Source organism: Ctenopharyngodon idella, chromosome 14 (genome assembly GCF_019924925.1).
Source record: "Ctenopharyngodon idella isolate HZGC_01 chromosome 14, HZGC01, whole genome shotgun sequence".
In the NCBI taxonomy this organism is placed as follows: Eukaryota; Metazoa; Chordata; class Actinopteri; order Cypriniformes; family Xenocyprididae; genus Ctenopharyngodon; species Ctenopharyngodon idella.
The window spans coordinates 24325491-24350510 of NC_067233.1; the positions used below are offsets into that span (position 1 = coordinate 24325491).

At 36.6% G+C, this 25020-nt stretch overlaps 1 protein-coding gene and 1 long non-coding RNA gene across 2 annotated transcripts in view; both read right to left on the reverse strand.

Moving 5' to 3' along the window:
* Positions 1 to 25020, reverse strand: part of spock1 (SPARC (osteonectin), cwcv and kazal like domains proteoglycan 1) — a 192364-nt gene that overhangs the window by 61134 nt on the left and 106210 nt on the right. The window contains exons 3-4 of the mRNA XM_051860120.1: positions 14457 to 14502; positions 1540 to 1611 (exon numbers count right to left, since the gene is read on the reverse strand). Coding sequence (XP_051716080.1) covers positions 1540 to 1611; positions 14457 to 14502 — 118 coding nt within the window. The remainder of the gene's footprint in view (positions 1 to 1539; positions 1612 to 14456; positions 14503 to 25020) is intronic.
* On the reverse strand, positions 19140 to 24153 carry LOC127494331 (uncharacterized). Its single transcript, XR_007924845.1, has 2 exons — positions 22959 to 24153; positions 19140 to 19409 (listed from the first exon to the last, which is right to left on the reverse strand). It is a non-coding gene; the product is annotated as an uncharacterized LOC127494331 (long non-coding RNA).

Here is a 25020-nt window from a genome sequence, read left to right on the forward strand (position 1 = left end):
GTGAACTAGCAGAGCGAGTCTTGACTGTTAAAGTTGACGTGAAATCAAAATTGACCTGTTTACTTCCCCAGTACATGATCCTGATCCTATTGTGAACGATTCATTGGTGCACGTTATTCCAAAGGAAAAATGAATGATATTTCTTCAAACTAATAACAACTTTCCTTTTCATTTGACCTTTCCAACCATTTGTCAAACAGAGACATTTTTCACCACACAATCAGTGGAGAGAATCAACCGCTGTCCAACATTTTACATTTCACTATAGGACATTACATAAGTATTACAAAAGTTGATTTTATTCCTTTAAAGCATACTGTATAATAGCGATACATGAATTTCTAAGGCCTCTAAATAATCAACATGATCAAAACATGATCAAAACTGTACTTTTTCAGCAGGTAAAAGGCCTTTTAATATAATAAAAACGTTTTTACTGTGAAATCTTTACTGATTTTTATAAAGTAAACATAAGAATAACTTTTGTTTTAAGATGGACACTTACTGAACTGAAGGTTTACTTGATTCATGCTAAAATGTGACTATCAAATATGAACCTTATGCTTCTGAGAAACATTTATTTGTCATCATTGCATTGCATTATATGTTTTGCCCTCCACAATTAAAATGAGCTTTGATCATAAAACTAAACATTTAAATATAATCTTACTAAGATTATTGGAAGCTATTATTGGAAGATATAGAGCAATAATTATATGCATTTGTCTGACTATTATTTAATATGTCAGGCTTTACAGGGAGAAGAAGCCATCCTTCATTCAGTCAGCTTCTTTAGTAATGAATGAGATGCTGTTAGAGGCATCAGAATGGGCAGAAAACTCAAAGTCCATTCGCTCACTGACTCCAGACGTTTGCCTCCCCGTGGCTTAATTAGATGAAGCCGCAGCGCAGCGCCAGAGGCCACTTCAGCTCCTCGCTGCAGATTCAGCCATTGCGGCTCAAACGCCACATGACACGCACAGCCTGTCAGACGCTACGGCTGCCCGCTGGACATGAGGGGGTCAGACGACTCAGACGGGCTCGTTTTTATTCAGATCCCACTTATTCTCTCTCAGAGGAATGCGGGTCAAGTGTCTAATCACAGCAATGCAGAGCCACTTCAGGTGGGACTGTGGCCTCTGACCCCCAGGGGTTAAAGTTCACCTCCCTCACCTATCCAGCACAGTGGCCCAATTACTGTCAGACTCACCGTTGCTGTGGCAACCAGGAGAGAAACCAGAATTATGCAGCCGTGTGAAACACAAGAGAGAGACATGGGTATTACAGGGTCAAAGGTCACAGCTATCATGTTTGGGCTCTTCTAGTGACTCTGGCTCACAGTATTATAAACTGTTGTTTAGATAGATAGATAGATAGATAGATAGATAGATAGATAGATTGATTGACTGACAGACAGACAGACAGACATCCAGACAGGCAGACAGGCAGACAGACAGACAGACAGACAGACAGACAGATAGATAGATAGATAGATAGATAGATAGATAGATAGATAGATAGATAGATTGATTGACTCACCGTCAGTGGTTCTGCTCTTGGTCTGTGAGTGTGATTTAGGGTTCACTTCTGCCCATAGGTTCGGTGTGCTTTCTGTAAGGAACAAATATCATTGTCACATGCATATATACTCAGTTATTAATGTTGTTATTAATTAATTGGAAATTGGAGGGCAATTCACAAACAATGAAATGTATTTTTTTTCCTTTAAAATACCAGTAAATATGTTTTTTCTGTCATTTGATGTATTACTGATGCCATGGTCAATAGAAAATGTACAGAAACATCTGTTTCTCATTGCATTTTCTAATAAACCTGATTTGCAGGAGGCTTGCTTGTGCTGAACAGAATGACAATGACTAAATTGAAATACTCATGCCGCATTACAACACCAGCACAGGATTGTGGGAGGTTAGTGAAAAAGACACACATTCTTGAAATACTTAGTGCAAAAATGGTGCAACTGCTTAGTGAATTCAGCCTGAATTTCTTTTCAGTTTTATTTATGACACAGAAAGTTTTTGTGGCTGCCTGACTATCTCTCTGTCTGTCTGTCACAGGGGAATAAAACGCCAAATCAATTCACAGCCCAGTGTGTGTGTGTGTGATTCCATTCAGTGTGGGAACAATGTCCTTTGTACATTTCTTTCATTTTTATCCTTTCCATCCATTAATTCTGTCCATCTTTGTGAACAGAAGGTCAAACAGTGAACAAATAACTGACCACTATCAGAAACACCACCAAAATAAAACCTCAAACCAATTTCCTGCATGTTTGCTCTCTGATCTTCCCCTGAGGGAGTGTGTGTGTGTGCGTGTGTGCGTGTGTGTGTGTGTGTGTGTGTGTGTGTGTGTGTCTTTTTAACAGTGAGACAGCTAAAATGAGAAACTCTGTTTGTGTACGCCCCGAGGTAAAGACAAACCCCAAATGAGATCTCTTTAAATCTCAATCGTCTCTACTAGAGAGTGGCGGGGTTACACAGAAAGTTTTGCATATGTCTCCTCCATCTCATGCGTTTCTCCAAACCGCAATAAGCTCATGTTTCCAACAGATGTTCAGAACAGATCATTAAATGTCTAAAACTTTATGTGAATGTTAAGAGAGCATTCCATTTGATCCTTTTGTAAACATTATTGGAATGTTACTTTTGAACGTTCTCTGAACGTTCTGAAACAAGTAGTAACATTTAAAAAACATTAGACATCCAACTAAAATGATTCAGAAAAAAATTATGAACAATGTATAAATAATGTTTTTTTGTGTTAACATTCTGAGAATGATTAAAGACCAGATAACTTGTAACGAACATTCTATTAATGTTACTGGAAAAATGTTTGTTCATAACTTTGAGAGAACCTTGCCAGAACATTCACCAACATTCTGAGAACTTTCCATATTAGCTGGTTTGGAATCAGTTCAATCAAAGGGAATCGACTCCTCTTTAATAGTCTTTTTCAGTTTAGTTATGAATTTGAAGAAAATAATTATGAATTTTCTTGGTTGCTTGCTAATAGTTCATTTTGGACGATTGTGGCCATTTGTTTTGGAACGATTGTAGCTTTATTAAAATTGAGTCAAGAGCTCAATTTTACAGTACACTGTATCTTCTGTCTAGGAGAAGCATCTGAGGCAAGTTTGATATGTAAACAAAGCATAACGGAGAACTCACTTAAGTCTTGTGAGCTATGAAAGAGCAACATCTGAGCGATGAAATGTTCCTCTGGACAAGTATCAGAGATGTGTCACGGTCCTTCGAGTGAATCTAAAACAAACGGCTTTTATCTGCGGATTGGACACACACACTTCTGCTCTTCTTCATTTCATTCTGTCCGTCTCTCTCAGATTTGCTGTCCTGATTGATTTTGTGGTTTGTTTTCAGCGTTTGCTTTGCACGCTGTTTGTTTTCAAGTGTCTATCTTGCAAATTGATACACTGAACCAAGAAAATCAATTCCACCCCAAACTGACCAACTAGCTCACAAACACACACACACACAGATACACACACACACACACACACACACACACACACACACACACACAAATCCCTCTGCATCACGTCATCAGATTCATCAGGAAATATTTGACAATGACAAATTTTGTCTTTTATCACTGAACTCATCTGTAATTGAATCTTAAGCATTATTTTATCAATTAGAAACAAAGTATTTGGCTGAGCTTCAGCTGAGATCACATAATATGTGTTAAGAGATCTCTCTCTATCTCTCTCTCTCACACACACACACACTGCAGTCTAAATCCAGAGTCAAGTAAAGTAGCTCACTATAATATTTTACATTTACAGCAACACAAGTGTGTGTTAGAGATATACAGAACTGTATTTCATTATTTAACATAACAATTAAAATTACTTTAAAATATGCAATCAGGGTTTGACATAATTTAGACTCCTTTTTCCAACAGGAAGAATTAACTGAATTGAAATTCAGAGAAATTCACCACAATCACATAACAGAGTAATTTCATTCACACAATTAATTAATTAATTAATTAATTATATGGATATTGTATGAATTGTATGAAGTATATGGATATTTAATATTATTTGTTATAAACACACACACACACACACACACACACACACATATATATATATAAGGGCTGTGCGATATTGAAAAAAATGTGATATGCGATACCTTGTTAAAAAATGCAATATTTCATATGCGATATGATATTGCTTTAAGTGTGTAAACTCAATTTAAATTATTAAAAATATTTTAAAAATGTAATGACCAATATAGTATGTTTCACATTCTTTCTGGGAAAAGAAATAATCACAACAACTTCTGTGACCAGAAGTGTTTTAGCATTACTTAAAAAGTATTGTCACAAATCTGACAATGTAATTTTAACACCTATGTAAAAAATAAAATAAATAAATAAAAAAAAAGTATGCCAATATTTAAAACTCTTTGCTCGATAATATATAGTTATATCAACCTAAATCTTAAAATCAAGAACATCCAGGTAAACAAAACACCTAAAAACTAGGGGTAAATGATTAGTTATTTTTGTTATTTTATCTTTGTTATTAAAAATAAGACCTACAAACAATAGGACAAATAAAATAGGACAAATTCTTACTTGAAATATCATTCAAGTAAGAAACAACACAGAAACTGAAAATGATCAAATGTAAATCTAAAACACTGCATAGTCTTCAACGAATTAAATATACATTGATTCATAATAAAGCTACAGAAGTTATTTAGTCAAGAGCAGTGAGTGAATTTCTCTTTATCTTTTGTTGTTTGACAGACAGCAGCAGGTTTACTGTATTAGCTGCTGTCCCTTTAAGACCTAATGTACGGCCACGGATCCGATTTCTTTCCTAACTGATAACGTTAACTTAAAGGGATAGTTCACCCAAAAATGAAAATTATCCCATGATTTACTCACCCTAAAGCCATCCTAGGTTTATATGACAATCTTCTTTCAGACGAACACAATCCGAGATACATTTAAAAATATCCTTAGTCCTCCAAGGTTTATAATGGTTGTGAATGGTAACTCAAAAATGCATCCGTCCATAAAAAAAGTAATCCATACGGCTCCAGGGGGTTAATAAAGGCCTTTTGAAGCGAAGGGATGTGTTTTTGTAAGAAAAATATCCATATATAAAACTTTATAAATTCGAACAACGAGCTTCCGGTGGACGACCGCATGCAGAATGCGCAAGTTGACTTGCGCCAAATGAGTAATCCTCTGACGCGATGTATGATGCAGGATGTAGGAGTATCGTAAGCTTCTCACGGTTCAAACAAAAATGGCTGGGCAACAAACTCAAGCTCCTCTTCTCTTATATTGAAATCCTCCGACATTTCTCTTTAAAATTTCTCGTTTTAGACTTCTAATTTGTGACCAGTGTTTTGTTTTGCTCTCTCCTTTTCGCCTCTACATTCGTCATTGGGTTCGGGTCAAAGGTTGCTCTTCCGCCCAAATTGACGTGCGCAATATGCGTACGGTCGTCCACCGGAAGCTTGTTATTCGAATTTATAAAGTTTTATATATGGATATTTTTCTTACAAAAACACATCCCTTCGCTTCAAAAGGCCTTTATTAACCCCCTGGAGCCGTATGGATTACTTTTTTTATGGATGGATGCATTTTTTCTGTCTTCAGAATGTGGGTTACCATTCACAACCATTATAAACCTTGGAGGACTAAGGATATTTTTAAATATATCACGGATTGTGTTTGTCTGAAAGAAGATTGTCATATAAACCTAGCATGGCTTGAGGGTGAGTAAATCATGGGATAATTTTCATTTTTGGGTGAACTATCGCTTTAAGTCTTAACCGACTGTGTTTACATGAATACTGACCAAGACAGACATTTTGACATAACAGTGTGTGTCTCTGACCGTTCGAGTGCAATAAGGTGCGAAAGAGAACTGAAGGGATTGCGCGCTGTCAGAGAGGCGGCTTCTGGATTTGTATTAAACTTTGTCGTGTTGATATATATTCCTCTGCCTTCTGTTCCATCTGTTTCCTGCAAGCAACGTGATATATATATATATATATATATATATATACTAAACGGCTCTGTGGAATACTTGATTCTGATTGGTCAATCACGCCATCCAGCAGTATGTTATCCCCCGATAACAACCGGTAAAAATTGATAACACAGGCTCATCTGGATAACTGTCACTGAAATCGGTGCTTTATGCTTGCTAGGAATGGTGTTTGGTGAGCTAATAAAATATTAAAATTCAAATCAGTATTTTGTGTACAGTTATTTTATTACGTCATCCGGTATCGCGGACTCGCTCTCTGTTTCATACAAACACAGCTGCTGCCATTTTGGAAGGTTTTGTACACTGTAATGGATTATAAGATAAACAGGGAAGATTTTAAAACAGTTTAATCTCAAATCAATATCTCTTATCAATATAATTATTTATGTGGCGAAATGCTGTGTAATAAGTGGTATGACTGTACTGTATCCCTTAAATGTCCGTCTAGTTTGAACTTGCTGCTTGCTAGCAATTGCTTTCTTCATGAAAGCTTTGCGTTTAAAGACCTAATAAAATATTTCAACTCAAGCCAATAATTTGTGTCTAATTATTTACTTATGTGGCAAGTAGCTGTCTGTCATGTTTTTAGAAACTCTGGGCTTAAAGAAAATGAGTTTCCCACTTTGTGATGACGTCCATGTGTGTTCAACTCTTAAACACAATCTTTCCAACATGATTTGAACACACAATATGTTCACGAGAGTGTTTGTGTCATGCAAAGACAAAAACAGTGCAGGTAGAATAACAAAAACAATGTTAACACTGTTTGAATATGAATTCCTCATTACAACAATCACTAAAGCAAAAGCTAAACGTCACGTCAACAGATATGATGGGTGTTTTCATGAAAACCTGTCAGGATGCAGCTCTTATCTTCAGACAGACACACAAAAAAGTAACGCAGACGTTCAGGACTGCTGCTGAGACCCATTCAGTCAAACCACAGACCTTTTATCAAATTCACCAACCAAACAACATCTGCAGTCTGACCTGAGCAAAACAACAACATCACAGCCACATTAGCGCTCACTAGACACACATCACCTGCCTTAGTATATCCATTATTAATGTTTATCATTAGTTCTGGCTCCATACCCGGACTAGATGAGCCACGTTCAAAGTTACTACATTTTTTGGCAACTGCAAAGACAGATGGAAGAATAGTGGATGAACTACTTACTGTGATGATTATTATTGAGATATTAAATAATTTATTCAACACTGGTGTCTTTAATTAAATTATTTCATGTTGTGCCAAATAACACCATTTAACTGTGTGAAAATAAGTCTTTATTAATGGATAATCTGCCCCTGTATAATTTTGTGTGAAAAGGAGTAAAAGTTGTGCTGTTTTACTGCCTCTAGTATTCATTTCAGCTGGAAACTGCAGTGATTTGTATGTATAAGTACGTTTTGCAAAAGTGTAGCTGGAGGCACATTTTTCCAATGAGGAATTACAAGGCCCAGAACATGGACAAGTATGTGAATGCAAACTCTTCTAGTATCTTTTCACATCATAGCTCCTCTTTTTCTCTTTCTATGAATGTGAGCCAGAATTTCTCCTTCAAAACCATCTGACCTCAAAAGAAAGCTTAAGCACCATCTCACAAAGCAGTTAATTATCGCTACCCAATTAATTACAGCAAGAGGAATACAGTTGAAAAAAATCCATTCATTCAAGAACATTTCTGCTTTCAACACCACATGCCAATGTGTCGAGCATCAGAATCAATGATTGTCCCTCGGAGACCAATCGGGACGGTGAGATTGAAAGAAAGGCCGATCAGAATTTCTCCGGTATTGATCATCAGCCAGCAACACACCCGAAGCATGCGTTTGGCCAATTACTTTACTTTCTATTTACCATAACGAAGAAATCAAGAAAGTGAGAGGGGATGAATGCAGCGGGGCTAATTAGTGCCAGCTGACTGGTCAAGAGGTTAAAGACCCAATGACCAATCTGAACTTTTTCTCTCTCTTTGATGCACAGTCAGTTTCAAACTTAACTTTCTGTGAATTGAGAAAATATACTGACCATAAACAGACCATAAAAATGCTTCAACTTGCATTTGCCGATGAACTCTGCACACACTACAGCAGTTCACAGCCTTTGCTTTGATAAAAGAAGTCCTCAGACGGGGTCAGATCTGAATGCTGACTGAGATGAATCACTTTGATATAGAGAATACAGTATTCCTGTGTTGAATTGTCACATGGCAGAACTTCAAACTGTATCACTGACTTTCATTTACATTGAGGCTTGTGGCAAACACAGTGAACCTTACATGGATTTGCTGCAGTTCATATTTTTCCTGCCATGTCTTATGTAGATAACGTCTTTGTGCTCGTGTGACAGTCCCACGTGGGATTTTCTCTGCATAGTGAATCTAGGCCAAGACGCGGCCTGTATCAGACCAGACGGCACAGTGCTAATGATGAGAGAAGTGGATCACTGCTGGTTGACGCTTCTGCCGTCTCATCTCTCTGTCTCAAACTATCTGCTCATAATGAAGAAATAAACATCTCAAATACATTTTTAATGGCATAATAAAATCATAATGTCATACTCCTTCTGCCCAGTTACCTATTTCCTCTCTCTTTCTCCTCATTTGTGCACTTTATGCTGTTTTCACACTTGGTTCATTTCAGGTACGTTATAGCAAGTGTTTGGATTATACTGTATGTGAATGCTCAAAATAAGTTTTAAACCATACTGAACCTCTTTACATCTCAAGAGATGGTCTGAGAACACAGTGTAGTCCAGTTATACATAGATGAGCCATTACATTATGACCACCTATCTAATAACCCGTAGGACCTCCTTTAGCCCGCAAAACAACCGCCACGTGGCGAGGCATTGATTTGACGAGATGGCCATAGGTCTCCTGGGGTATCTGGTAGCATAATGTCAACAGCGGGTCCTCCAGTTCCCGTTCATTGCGGGGTGGTGTTGATGTAGCGCAAACCTGCTTTTCCAAGTCAAACCACAAATGTTCGATTGGGTTCATGTCAGGCCAAAGCATTAACAGAAATTCACCATCATGTTCCTCGAACCACTTCTTGATGATTCTGGCAATGTGGCATGGCGCATTATCCTGTTGGTAATGGCCATTACCAGCAGGGAACACAGTTGCCATGAATGGGTGCACTTGGTCCGCAACAATGTTCAGATACCTGTCAGCTGTCAGGGATTGTGCTGTTGGGATAATGGGGCTTAAAGTCTCCCAAGAAAACCACTGCCAGCCTAGAAATTGATAACGAAATATACAATATGGAAGAACTGACATTTATTTTGAGACTTAAAAAGGACCTATTTCTAAAATACTGGAAGAAATGCATTGAGTACTGTAATGTAAACAATCAATGACTGTATATGTAAATCTATACTTGCACCGAAACAGAATGTATCCTTGATTTTCCCCTCTTTTTTTCCTTTCCCCCCAAATGCTGTATAAGACATTTTCTTGAAAAAGCATCAATAAAAATAAAGTTAAAAAAAGAAAAAAAAAAACTGTGTAAATGAATCTTGTAATTTATGTATTGTTTTGCACATCCCTAAACCAGTCTTCATGTGGACAATCATGATTATTTTTCAGGCTGACATGAACGTATGTGCTCAAGTCATCCATACACACACTCTTATTGCATTCAAAACTCTTTGTTTATCAAATATTCCATCCACATCTTTCAGTGGCTGTTTCATATTTGAGTTGGCCAGAAATATAGTTCTATTTCCTCTCTTCCTTTTCTCTTTTCCCTCTCTTTAAACCTACAGGAGAGTGTTTTTTTGCCAGTTAAATGGATCCGGTCTCCAGCTCCAGATAAAGCCATATTGTCCCTGTGCATAAATTGCAGGCAGTTTAAAGGGCAGACTGTTGTGTTGCCATCCCTGTGCGGCCGTGTTTGCTGCCACTGCAGTTTGGCGCTAAAACGCTGACTCAACACCAAAACCATACAAATGCAAATGAAGCATTCAGAGAGAATTTCCCCATAACGAGGCTGTAATGAGGCCTGCACACGCAATTAAATTCACTGAGAGCGCATGCAGTGCCACAATAACAGATTACGGAAAAGACAATGTTGCACACACACTGGACACACAGAAACTCACACATTATTCTCTGAGCACCTTAAATCTCTTGTCATGTCTGTAATGGACAAGATCATAACCCTCATTTCTCTTTAAAGTGAATAATTACAGGCTGAGGCTAATTAAATTAGTCAGGCTCAGCCACACTGCTTACACGGTCAGAGAGAGTTTAACATTGTGTGTGTCACCGTGTGTTTGAATAAGTAGTGTTTATAAAAAGTGCAAAGGAAGAGAGAGAGAGATGGAGCTCTAAATTGTTTGTCTCACTTGTCTAATGAAAATTCAGCAGAAGTGAATCGATAAACTGTGATTTAGGAGATCAATGTGGAAACAACACCATTCTCAAGTTTGGGACAGGTAAGGTAACACGCGCGGCTGTAAAATAACACATATCAGCTGTTCCGAAACCTAGTGATCTGTCTACATAGGCAGCATTTTAGGCCCAACATGAAGATGACAACAGGAAGTTTCAAAAGGTAGCTTCTTTTTCCCCCGATTCCAGCATGACGTGCATCCTTTGCAGGCAATCCCAGAATGAATTACAATTTCGTTCAATACTGAAAACTATTAACTCTAATATGTAAACAAAATGAAACAAACCTGGATTTAGACTATCCAACGTTTATATTTCTGTTCTGGAAATGTATGCAAATTAAATGAGATAATTCCTTATTTGCATATTTAAACATAACATTTAAAAAAATTTCATTTAAAACAATTACATGAATGCACTGTGATTAATCAGAGTAAGGTGATATCTATTAATTAAAAATTGTACCCTGTTCACCTGTAGTGTCTTGCCTTAATTTCATTTAAAAATGGACTATTTCACCCAGTTTTTGCATGTGTTGTGTATATTTTTACGCTGTTTATGCAACATGCTAACTTTAAACTCATTTTGAAATAATGACATGAAAGAGGAAAGAATGAAATCTCAAAAAACCTGTCAAGATCACACTTAAAATAACAAAATAATAATAATAATAATAATAATATCTGACCACAGATGCTGAAAAAAAAATTGGCTCAACAAAATATAATGCAACAGTTTGCATCAAACTTTTTGAGTTATGACCACTTCTAATAAACTACACTGAGTTAGAGGAACTCAATAAATTATAGCATAAACACAAATTTCTAAGTTGACTACTAAAAAATTGTTCCAACTAATTGAGTTGTGACTCTGGAACCAATTAATATTATCTATTTCAGTTAAAATCAACATCTAGCTAGGCACATGCTAAAAGTGACTTATTTAGCATGTAAATTTAATGAACAAGTGAGATCAATGTAGTGTGTATCTTCATGTGGTCACAAGCATTTTAACCATGAGCAAATAATAACCACAAAAACTTCAACAAAACAGAAACTCTTTTAAATGTCAAATATAACAGCATTTACAACTTATTTTTTAAATTATACACAATATTAAGTTGATGTAATGATCAACATTGACAACAGAAATCATCGAAATAGTGTTTGCAAGGTTTAGTTAAATCAATACATTAGAATTTTTAACTTGCATCTTATTATAAAAGTTGTGGTAATGGGTCCCCTGAATTTCTTTTTAGAGAAGAGTGGTATCTTAAAACTGTTTTCTTCAGCTCAAATCGCAATAAAACCTATATTTTTCAGGCTGGTCAAGCTAATTTCAGAGTTCAAAAAGAGACAATGGCTCTATCAAAAATGCAATCAGCTCTTTTAGCTGAATTTCCATTGCTGCCTTGAGAGTTTTCCCTTTCATGGTTCTACGAGCAGCACGTCTCACTGCACATGTGAGCTGTCAGTCATTTATTAGGGTCCGTAAGAAGGTAACTTATATAGTCAGTAGACAGCGAGACAGCTCACTAGGTTTTGGAGCGGAGCTATTTACTGAGATTAGTGAGGTGAGTGGCTCAGAAGAGGTTTGCTTGTGAGAGGTGCAGGATTAGTTACAGAAATAATGGTTTGTAGCAGTTCTTGAAGGAGTCATTCACACAGAATAAAACTTGTGCAGATGGTAAACGCACAAACACACACACACACACACACACACACACACACACACACACACACACACACACTGATTCTCTCACTCTCCATATGGTGTGGTCATGCATGCATCTGTCTGCTGGTCTCTATTGGTGTTTCTGTAAAAACAATAGACCTTGATTGGTTATTCATGACGGTTTGTCATAATCGTTAACAGGAGTTCTCAGCAGAGCGGATGCTAAATTAATATCAAACACCCTGTTTAAGATTTAAGAAAGTGACCCTGTATTACGGTTTTAGCACAAGCATCTGGATCCATGAAGGATTTCCTCACATCAAGAGGTTCCTTCTGGGATTTTTTTTATCTTCAGACTAATTTCTCTTCATATATATATATATATATATATATATATATATATATTTAATAAAGCGACTTGCAGAGCATTAAAGGTTTACATTTTAATCAGTATGTCTCAAACCCACGACCTTGGCATATGCAAATCATCAACTGTACATGTCTGAAATACCCAAATAATTTATTACACCTGTAAAAATGTGCTGTTCTGGACAATTCGTTCTGAACACATATTTTTACCGGAAATGTGGCATTTCAAAAATGCTGAAATACACTGGAATATTTTACTTTATCACTGTATCAGGCCACTTGTCTGTGTTTGTTAAAAGGATGATTTTGATGCAACAGATAGATAGATAGATAGATAGATAGATAGATAGAGATTCAGCAAAGATGCATTCAATTGATCAATAGTGACAGTAAAGACATTTATGATGTCGCAAAAGATTTTAAATTAATGCTGTTCTTTTGAACTTTCTATTCATCAAAGAATCCGGAAATGTTTTCAACATTAAATAAATTAAATTAAATACATTAAATATTACAATAAATTGTAATAATATTTCACAATATTAATATTTTTACTGTATTTTGATCAAATATATGCAGCATTGGTGAACAGAAGAGAATTCTTTCAAATTTTTTTTTTTTTTTTAATCTTACCAACCCCAAACTTTTGAGCAATGGAAGAGACTGGAGCTTAAAAGGCAGCATTGTTGCTGTATCGAGACCGGCTGTTTAAATGATATTAGTACTGTACAGTCATTCCAGTGAAACAGATATAGTAAATAAGTGACTCATCAGATAAATGATTTCCTGCAGAGCATCAACATTGTGTGCGTCCGTGCCGGCAGCACCAACACAGTCTCAGATGGAAACACTTCTCTACAGATGTTCATCTGTGAATCCTAAAGTCGCCACGCTGATGCTGCTTTTATTCGATTATGGGAATCCAAAAACTCTTTAATAGTTTCAAAATGTTTTAAATTCACTTCTCAAAATTTAAGGCCAAACACTATTTAAATGTGAATTAAAAAGTCAAATAATGTCTTTCGTTACTTCAAACTTGCAGACATCCTGTTATATACCTTGTTGTACAAAAAAATAATACTAAGTGAACAAACTAAAAATGTATCTGCATATCATGGTTGCAGCTACTATACTATTATACTAAATCTGCGTCATTCAAACTTATGATTGCACCTGCTGAGGCTTGGCAGAATACTTTAAAATGAGGTGAAAACAATGACGTTGTGACTGTTAATTATGGCTACATGTACAAAAAATGTTTGCTTTATGAGAGTGCCCCAGCGGTTCTCAATATATTCAGAAACCAACCACTAAAATGACTCAGAAAACTAATTCTTCTGCTCATTTGAGTTCTTTGATTGCCCTGATGATTCAGGAAAATGTTTCTAAAACAAATGTGAGATTTGCATCATTGCTGTATGTGAGTGTGTGTTTACTTTGCTATAATTTGAGGACAAATTTGTCTCCAGCCTCCAGAAATTAGCTAAATTTGATGAAACCTTCTTGTAGGATGCTCTCAATTGCAAAAACTATTCATAAATGAAATAAACTATACATGTTTTTATATAATTCAAAAATGCAACAAGTTTTCTTTCAGGATTTGGGCTGGTCTAATTATAATAAGGTTTATATAAAAACAATAGAAGTCCATGATATGTCTTCATTTAGCTATGTGTGTGTGTTTCTGGCTCTCTGTATTGATTAATGTCTGGAGCAGAGATGAGGATCGATACAGTGAAATGGAGATTCCAGCACTGGATTGGAGTTTTTTTTTATGATTAATCTGGGTGTAGAGATACAGCAGGTAAAAAAAAAAAAAGAAGAAGAAGAAAGTTAGGAGAGTTAGGAGAGAGAGATAGAGACAAGACTACAGGATCAGGTGTATAAATGGATAAAAGCAACAGAGAAAATGGTTATGAAGAAAAAACACAAAACACAAACATGTTTCTTACCTTGGTCTTGTGCTTTATTTGGGTTCCAGGTTCTGAAGTAATCGTCCTACAGAAACACACACAATGACACGCACTTAAAATCCTCAGACAGACACAAGTCAATGCTATCTTCATGACCTTCAGAAAGAAGAAAAGAGCTTTATGATTTAAAGGATATTGTGAAATAAGAGAGAGATGATGTCTGGTCTGAAACTCAGATAAGCGTAAAGACAGATTTTTTGCTGATGTTTTTAATGAAAAGCTCTATAGTAAATGGACTATCTATAGCGGCATCCAGTTCAATTGCTTGGGCCAAACCTAACATTTGATTTTCCTCTTGCTCTCGCAGGGCTCTTTTCATTTGGCATTTTTTGGCTCTGAACCGTAAGTCAGTGGCGGCGAGTGCTTTTCAGAAGCTGGGAAGCACAGATGTAATTTAAATGTTCACCCAGATCTATTTGATTTTTTTGGTGTCTGCAATGTTGCTTCCAAAAGCTTCTCAAACAACCACTAAACAGTGAAATTACTTTACCAGGAACTGAAGTTTTACAATAGTTACAAAACTGCAAAAGTACAAGATAACTTAAAGCTGCAAGCAGCAATGAAAGGGCCCTCGCACCCAGCCTCACCAACAAACCGTTGGCCTTAGGAAAACAGTGAACAGTGGGCGACATGCATGTAAGCAAGTAAATACAGGAGAATTATGGCAAAGTCATTTCAAAGTGCCACACTTCCTGCTGCCAACAGGTGGTGCTTTGACTGTAACTGAATATTGCCATGTAGATGTCTTCAGGCCATTATCAAACATGTGAAGTTTGGAGCAGATCGGACATTGTATGCCTGAGTTACAACAACTTCCTGTTTCTTGGCGTTAATCGCATACTTTAGCACTTGGTCAAGTGTTGCACGATTTAACGTGTTTCTAGTATGTTTGGTATTTCGTGGCATATTTAAATGTGTTTCAGGGAGTGAATTACAGTTTAAAGCATGCCATTTCCTGTTGCCTGCAGGTGGCGCTATGACTAACTGAATATTGGCATATAGATGTCTTCAGGCCAAGACTCTAATAAAACATGAGAAGTTTGGGGCAGATCGGACATTGTATACCTGAGTTACAACAACTTTCTGTTTCATGGTGAAACAAAAAAAATGAATTTTAAGTATTAAGATAGTATTTTGAGTCTGTTTTGCTGCAATGTGAAAAAAATCCTGCAAAACACGCCGCCGCATTTCCCGACTCCAGAGGGTTAAACGAGAAGATCTAGAGTTTTCGCTGAAGGGCGTGTCTGTGGCGGCCTGACTAGTCACATAAATGTTAACTTTAAAAAAATCTGAAGTTGTTCAACCCCTAATCTCGAGCATGTTGTACTCGCCCATACTCTTTATACATTAAGGTGCCACATTGATATTCCTATGCTGATAATACAGTGAAACTATTTTTCTCCCAAGGTTTCTGTCACCTGATGAAGTTTGGGTTCCTTGCCACTGTTGCCTCTGGCTTGCTTAGTTGGGGACACTTGATATTCAGCAATATTATTGAATTGACAGTACTGACACTATTGGATGAAAACTGAACTGAGCTGGACGATGAAATCACTGTTTTTTCCAGAGCTGCTTTATAGCTGAATTGAACTCATTTAATATTTGATTATCTTTACACATGTTATTGAACTGAATTGAATGAACACCCAACTGACCTCAGCTGATCAATGACACAGTTTTCTTTTTAGAGCTGCATTAGTAAACTCTGTTCGCATCATTGAATCATTATTTTCTTGTAAAGCTGCTTTGAAACAATCTGTATTGTATAAAGCACTACAGAAATAAAAGTGGCTTGAAGCATTTTTCTCCTCATCTTAAACATTTGGGAATATGACACATCTAAGCTATACATCAGCAAACATCACTTCATAAAGTCAAACAATATTTTATTGATTCCACACACAGAAAAGTGCATGCATTTGCTAAACACTGAATGCAAGAAATTGATTAAAATAAAGTTCACGACATGAAGTCAATCAAATAAAACAATAAAGTAAAATAAGCGCAGAACCCATCACTTTGTCTGTTTAATGGAAGAGAAAAAAATGATAGTGAGTGCAAGAGCCTGATTTTCATCTCTCCGACAGACTGCAGGCGAATCTCACACAACATTAGCGACGGCTGCTGCATTTTAAGGGCTTTTCAAATCCGATTGCTAACTCAGTCCTGTCCCAAAGTGGAGCTGCTACAGGCCGGATAAACAAATATTTGACATCAAGCTCTCATTAGGGGCTCTTTAGCTTAGAGTCGATCAATGTTTTAGTGTAAAATATGTGGTTAATCATAATTAAGAATGTGATTAAAAACAATAACTTACACGAGAATAAGTTACATCTGTTGGTACGATGAGCTTCTGAAGACATTTATCATTCTGGTGTAAACATTTATAAGCTACAGCTCTCAGGCCATGAGCTAAAGTGAGACTATAATTTTGCTCAAAGTTTACGGTGGTCTCAGCAAAACTAGGCCAAATGTGTCTGTGGGCTCATAGCTCCAAATCAAAAGGGAATTATGGGAAAAGTGAAACTCATTTTGCCCTCAGAATTTTACCCTCTGCAAAACTGTCTGACAAAGCAGAAGCTAGCAAACCTTCTCTAACCTGCAAACTCTCACAATGAAAACCTTTATCCACACAGCAGTAAAACTTCTCTCAGTGGAAATTATGACCTTTGCAAGTTGTTTTTGAATGAATGCTTCGGGTTCAATAAAAGTTGATATTAAAACAGTTTGTAAAAATGAACGAAAATGTGTTTACGGTGATGAACTTACAATGCAAGTCTTGAGGCAAGACATTGCCAGGAATTAGGGGTGTGCGATGTGTATTGTCTATTATATATTGTAATTGTTGTTTTAACATGTAGAAGCTGACATTATCAGATGTCACTTACTTTGCAAAAACAAACAAAAATGCCCCTGTATAAGATTTATTTGACATTGTTAAGGAATATCACATGAGTATGCGAGCTGTTTTTTCTTGAATATCAGCACGATGTGATATTGATTTTATACAACAGTTCAATAAACAAGAAGTTAATATTGTGTTACATTTTAGACACAACATTGTCTGTTTTTGCTCTATGAAAATAATTCCAAACAAAGCAACAACAGAACTGTTATGCGTCTACGAGTAAGACACAGTGGGTGTTTCATCCTCAAATGAATCAGCATGTTTGAACTAATCAATGGCTCAATGATTCATTCATAAATATTCATCATTTGCTTCATTCCAGAATGAATCAGCGATTTGAATGAATTGTTTGAATGACTCAATCACTCACTCATTAAGACTTTAATATTTAAAGTATCATTTATTTTTTACTAAAATTATTTCATGTTTAAATATTACATTTTTTTTACATTCATATATATTTATGCAATTGTAACTGGACTGTAAATACACCTTAAGTTGCTTTAGATGCAGCTTCTGTACCACTTCTGCAGTACAAAAATATAGTGTCTTATTATATTCTAACTGAATTTATTGATTAAATGTAAGAATTTGACAAAAAAAAAAAAATATGCATAATTGCTCTTATAAACACAAAAATGCTCCTGGAAATCAATTTAAGGTTGTGTCACAATTCCCTGTGTCTCTGTGTTCAAGGACTTTTATTTTGTGGTTCTTTTGTCTTGATGATTATGGTTTCAAAATCACCAACATCTGTCCTTCATTTGTGTATTTAAACCCTCAGTTTTTGTCTATTCTTGGTCTTGTGTTAATGTTGCATGCTGATATGTATTCATCATTCATCTGTATCAAGCCTAATTGATGTAGATTATCAAGTCAAGCCAACATGTGACAGGTGGCAAATATTACCCCTAAATGAAAAAGTTCATTTCTGTCACAGCTGGGAACTGACCATTGCATAAAATATGAAGAATATGAAAAGCTTTTCGACGTCAGGCCTAAACCAGTCAAGGTACCAGAGAAAAAAAAAACACTCAGCAAAATATAATCATCGTTATCAACAAATCCCAGAAAATATTTTATATATTTTTGTCAATATCGCACACCACTACCAGGAATACAAGTTAAATTACAGACCTTTTTAAAAGTATAGCCACAAAACTTAAACATTATACATGCTAACGGTTTACTCAGAGAAAATCCCACCCAGCTTTGCTTTTCCCATTATTTTTAAAATGAGAAAAAATGCCTTTTAATATAAGCATTACATTTGAAGTAGATTTGAGTGTGCTGAGTAAATCAAAACACTAATGCAATTCATGCTGTACAGTCATTTACATTCTGACCATGTTAATGTTCCAGCTACTTCAATATTCGGTGTCCTTCAAACACAAGATAATGTCTGAATATACAGACCTAAAAAGTATTCGAAGACTTAATGCTTGAATGTCATTGCATTAAATAACAAAATATCAAAGCAGCTGTCATTTATTGTAAACTAAGTTGCACAAACACACTTTGCAATCAAAACTTTTGATTAAAAGATTGTTGGGTTTGAAATCCTAAACCAATAGAAGTGTTGAAGAAGATTTTATTTTTTTTTTTTTTTCTAGATGTTTAATGTTTAACAACAAATATTTGAACAAAATGTATATTTTAGTGCTCATTTCTCTTGCATATGTGGCAAATGTGTGTTCATACATCCACTAAAAAAATCACAGAAACACCAGCTAATTCAAAGACACTAGGCAAGGCAAGGCAAGGCAATTTTATTTGTATAGCACATTTCATACACAATGGTAATTCAAAATGCTTTACATAAAGAAGAACCAAATACATAAGAATAAAAATGGAACGCATAAGAAATAAAAATAACAGTAAAAACAGAGAATACCACTATCTGGATGGAAGAGTTAGGAAGTTTCAGGGAGTTTTTTTTTGTTGTCCATCAGAGCGGATCTAAATGGATCTTCCTCACGCTGGAGGAATAACTGTACTCAACTTTGTTGTCCGTCAGAGCGGATCTAAACGGAAAAATATTTATACAAAATTAGTTGCATCCCAAATGACGCACTATACACTATGCATTTATACGCTATCTACTTATGCACTATGTACTCAAACGTGTATTGTATAAATTTTATAAGGTTATTTTGTCATTCAACATCAGAGTCTGATGCCCTTGAAGCCCTGACGAAACTTACCAATTCACAAAATTAACGGAATGCATAGCTGATATAAAAAATTGGATGACCAGTAATTTCTTAATACTAAATTCAGAAAAAACAGAGATTCCAATTTTTGGACCAAAAACTTCTTTACGTAATAACCTAGAATACTGTCTAACACTTGATGACTGCTCTTTAAGTCTTCATCGTCAGTTAGGAACCTGGGTGTGCTCTTTGATACCAATCTTTCATTTGAAAGCCATGTTTCTATCATCTGTAAAACCGCATTCTTCTATCTTAAAAATATATTTAAACTACGACATATGCTCTCAATGACGAATGCGGAACAGTTAGTTCATGCGTTCATGACCTCAAGGCTAGATTACTGTAACGCTCTACTGGGTGGTTGTTCCGCTTACCTGTTAAACAAACTACAGCTGGTCCAAAACGCAGCAGCTAGAGTTCTTACTAGAACCAGGAAGTATGACCATATTAGCCCGGTTCTGTCAACACTGCATTGGCTCCCTATTAAACATTGTATAGATTTTAAAATCTTACTACTTACCTACAAAGCACTAAATGGTTTAGCTCCCCAGTACCTGTGCAAGCTCTTAATGCATTATAGTCCTTCACGTCTATTGCAATCTCAGAATTCAGGCCACTTGATAATACCTAGAATATCAAAATTAACTGCAGGTGGCAGATCCTTTCCTATTTAGCACCTAAACTTTGGAACAGTCTTCCTATCGCTGTTCGGGAAGCAGACACACTCTGTCAGTTTAAATCTAGACTAAAACACATCTGTTTAAACTTGCATACATACAACACATTATCTACTTCTATAATTCTATTCATGTAAATTGTTAGGCTGCATAGATTAGGTCAGCCGGAACCAGGAACACTTCCCATAACACCTGATGTACTCGCTACATCATAAGAAGAATGGCGTCTACGCTAATATTAGTCTCTCTCTGTTTATCCCGAGGTTTGCCGCAGCCTGCCAGATCCAGGCCGTATCCAGATGAGATGAAGGACCTGCATCTAGACATGACGATAATGAAGCCCTAAAGCGTCAACTAAACTATCCCCTGCGAAGGCCTCCTTCCCTTTCCTTTCCCTATGTATATATAAAACGTTATCAAATTATTCCGGTTCGCATAGATCCACGGACACAACTAATTTTTCTGTATTAGGCGGACCAGGCAAGTAATTTGGCAAATATCACTTTTTTTTTTAAAAAAAGACCAAGCTTCTGTGCACATACACACTCAAACACGCAAACCTATAGACTAAACATGTAAATGAACGGCAAGAATGCATTAAAGGTATTCAGATTTTCAGTAGGAAAGGTGTCATTTAAGTGGCCCCTAAAGTAATAATTAACAGTTTTTACAACGGAAGTGATTCAATCAAAAACCAACTTTAGCTCGATAATAATTTTCCTATTGTCACGGTGAAGCTGCTTTGAAACAATATGTATTGTGAAAAGTGCTATATAAATGGAGATGACTTGACTTGACTTGACTTGATTGGTCTACCACTTGCAGCACGTGCCGGAAACGAAATGGCCATTACCATATCTGAATTTCAGCTCCGGAGGCTTCATAAAGCTCAGCGATTGTACACACTGTAAAGACAGTAACGATGATGTCGATTATCAATTCGAGTGCGAGTCCGATGATGAAACACTGGAAGAACTAGTTATTCAACCCGAACCTCCATCACAAGAAGACTTGAGCAGGACATTTCTCAGTGATAAGTTTTTGCTCAGTTTGATATGCCTCTATCAGCATTAACAAGTGTATGGCCATCAACATACTGATGTGTATATTTCTAATTCAATGAGGTGTAAGGTGTGGGAACTGTATCATTAATTGTATTAACAACGGTGCATACGTTAGCCAAGCACTAACGTGAATGACTGATGTTACATTAAAGTTTGTAAAACAAATCTTGCTCCATCCTTTATCATTACTCAAAGTAGTAAGAATGACAGACAATATGCATTAATTGACACAATTTTGGGTAATAGTGGGCCACAGCTGATTACTGCGCAGAACTATTTCAGTAAAACAATAATAATGTCAGTTAGCTGGTTAGCCAGGGACCTATACAATATAAAACACAAAACAATTTTGAACACTTGGTAGAAAATATATATATATATATCAAACTTACAGGTTGTGATTCAGAGGAGCAAGATGGTCCAAATAAAGTGGGTACTGTCCCATCTTTAATGGATAAGCGTTTTGCAAATCCCAAGTTGACCTTGCAAGCAGTTGTCAGTAAAATGACGGGTACACAATACAAAAGTTATACTGCTGTTGTATTGCTGTGGTAATTTTAACTTCTGACTTATTTACATTACATTTATTCATTTTGCAGACGCTTTTATCCAAAGCGACTTACAAGTGAGGAATACAACAAGCGATTCATTGTGAAGAGGCAAATAGACAAGAAGTGCTCATAATACAAGTATCAGACATTGCTTAGAGTAGCATACGCTAGAATAGGGAGGGATTAAAGGAAGTGAAAGCATAGATTTTTTTTATGATGAGGTTAAGTGCTCTCGAAAGAGATGAGTTTTCAGCTGTCTTTTGAATACTGGAACAAGGAATAGTGAACGAAAATGTTCTGGAGAACGATTTTGTGCCTCTCTGTGATGGTGCTCATTTAGCGATCACAGGCTTCTGGTAGGGATGTAGACTTTTTACATCCTCATCCTTTGAAAATGTATACACAGAAAACTTGCATTTGCAGAGAGGAAACCAGCATCTTCTCGACATGTACACAACACAAACCAGCTACAGTGTTTGAGGCGAGGGCGGGTCAAAGTAGACGTTGTTCGCGGGCAGCCGATGCAGTTGTTACATATGAATGTTACGGAAGTAAGACTGGAATTACTGATGACTTGTTTCGGCAGTTCATAATTGATTCTTTCTTTTAGGAGACAATAACTTTATTTATCGTGCACTTTGATCTTTAAAATTTTGCAGACCTTTTAAATTCACAAACAGCTATTTCACACACTGCATGAAAGGTATTATTTGAAAAAGAATAATAGGGGCATCCAGTTATTTAAAGTGTACTTTTTCTATTTGGAATTTTCAGTGTGAACACACTACTCGCACTATTTATTTATACTACAAAATGGTGCATAAGAATGCGAATTGAGATGCACCTGCTGACTCTTCAAATATGAAGAAAAGTGAACATTGGTGAATAGAAAAGACACTTGCTTTTTAATTGTGGCTTTTCAGAAAAAAAACAGCTAGTAAGAGCTGTTTTTGTGGCGCATAGATGAGCTAGAGAACGTTTATCAAACACACGCACATCACAACACCACCTGCTGCACAACTAACTATCACAGACAGGAATTCAGTCCACAAATTCATTTTATCTCACCCTCTGTCTCTCTGTAGTTTACGTAAATGAGTGTTGCGGGCAGGCTGGTGGTTATCTGCTGTCAGATTATCCGTCTCATGTTTGCCCTGCAGACAGACAGCGCGGCTGGAGTGTGTTTGAGAAAGTCAGAAACCGTCTCACAGTTCACGGGAGACTAACTGACTCTGGCTGCGTGTTTGTTCCTCTGCTTTCCTTTCACTTCCTGTTTGCTCACTCGTCCCTTTACTCTCTCACTCACGCTCTCGCTCTGATGTTATTCTGCGTTGACAGTTTAGAGCCCGCGGGCATGACAGGTCAGCCATACACTCAGAGACGACTGTCTGTGTGTGTGTGTGTGTGTGTGTGTGTGTGTGTCATGTCGAGTGAGGACATCAGCAGGACAGAGCGGACGAACACAGTAAAGCTGACAGCTAAAGTCCCAATGACACAAACACGCACATCACATGCTTTGAATGCATTATTTTATCACAGCCACTGAGCAGATAATAGTCTTAATTAGCATATAAAAAGAGTTTTTTTTTTTTTACAACCCAAAATCAAGAAAAGTTGGGACATTTTGTAAAACGCAATAAAATCAAGAATCTATGATTTGTTAATTCTCTTGAACCTTTATTTGACTGACAAAAGTACAAAGAAAAGATCAACTTCACTGACCAACTTAAGTGTATTTTGTAAATATAAACACATTTTGATTTTGATGGCTGCAACACACTCCAAAAAATTTGGGACAGAGGCATGTTTACCAATGTGTTACATCACCTTTTCTTTTAATTACACTTTTTAAATGTTTGGGAATTGAGGATACTAATTGTTAAAGTTCTGCAAATGAAATTTTTGCCCAATCTCGCCCGATACAAAACAGCTGCTCAACAGTCTGTGGTCGCTGTTGTCTGATTCTCCTTTTCATGATGGGCCATACATTTTCAATAAGACAGATCTGGACTGCAGCTAGGCCAGTCGAGCACTTCCCTTCTACAGTGTAGAGTGTCTAAGAAACCACTCTGTTTTAGCATGTGCAGAATGAGCCCTGGCATTGTCTTGCTTCCGACGAAAAATTGTCATCTTCATGGTAGTATATGTCTCTGTACAATCCCAATATACACCTCCACATCAATGACTACTTCACACATATGCGAGTCACCCATGCCGTTTGCACTGATGCACCTCCATACCATGACAGATGTTTGCTTTTGCACCTGTCACTGGTGAAAGTCTAGATGGTCCCTTTCGTCTTTGGGACTGAGAACTCGATGTCAGTTTTTCCCAAAAACAAGCTAAAATGTGAACTCACCTGACCACAGCACACATTTCCACATTTCTTTTGGCTCATCTGAGATGAGCTCGGGCCCAGAGAACTCTGCAGCATCTCTGCATAGAATCGATGTATAGCTTTCTCCTTGTGTAACAGAGATTTGAATTGCATTTCTTGATGCAGTGGCACACTGTGTTGAGTGACAATGGTTTTCCAAAGTACTCCTGAGCCCATGTGGCTATATTTAACACAGTAGCATGACGGTTTCTCATGTAATGCCATCTGAAGGCTCGAAGATCACGCACACGTCTTCTCCTACCTTGCCCTACACGAGCTGAGATTTCTCTGAATTCCCTGAATCTTTTCAGTCTTGCATTGAGAAATGTGATTTTTTAATTGTTTGACAATTCTCTCATAAAATTTGGCACAACGTGGTGAGGCATGACCCATATTTGCTTGCAAAAGCCGAGTCTTTGGTGGATGCTCCTTTTATACCCAAACACGATACCCTCACCTATTACCAGTTAATTCTGGACTGTTTCAAAAACGTTTAACTTAGATATTCTGTAATCTTTTCACTATTATTTTGCCTCTGTCCCAACTTTTTTTGGAGTGTGTTACAGCCATCAAAATCAAAATTTGTTTATATTCACAAAAAAAACAGTTAAGTTGGTCAGTCAAAACTTGAAAATCTTTTCTTTGTATTTTTGTCAGTTAAATAAAGTTTCAAGATAATTAACAAATCACAGATTCTTGATTTTATTGGATTTTACAAAATGTCCCAACTTTTCTTGATTTGGGGTTGTAAAT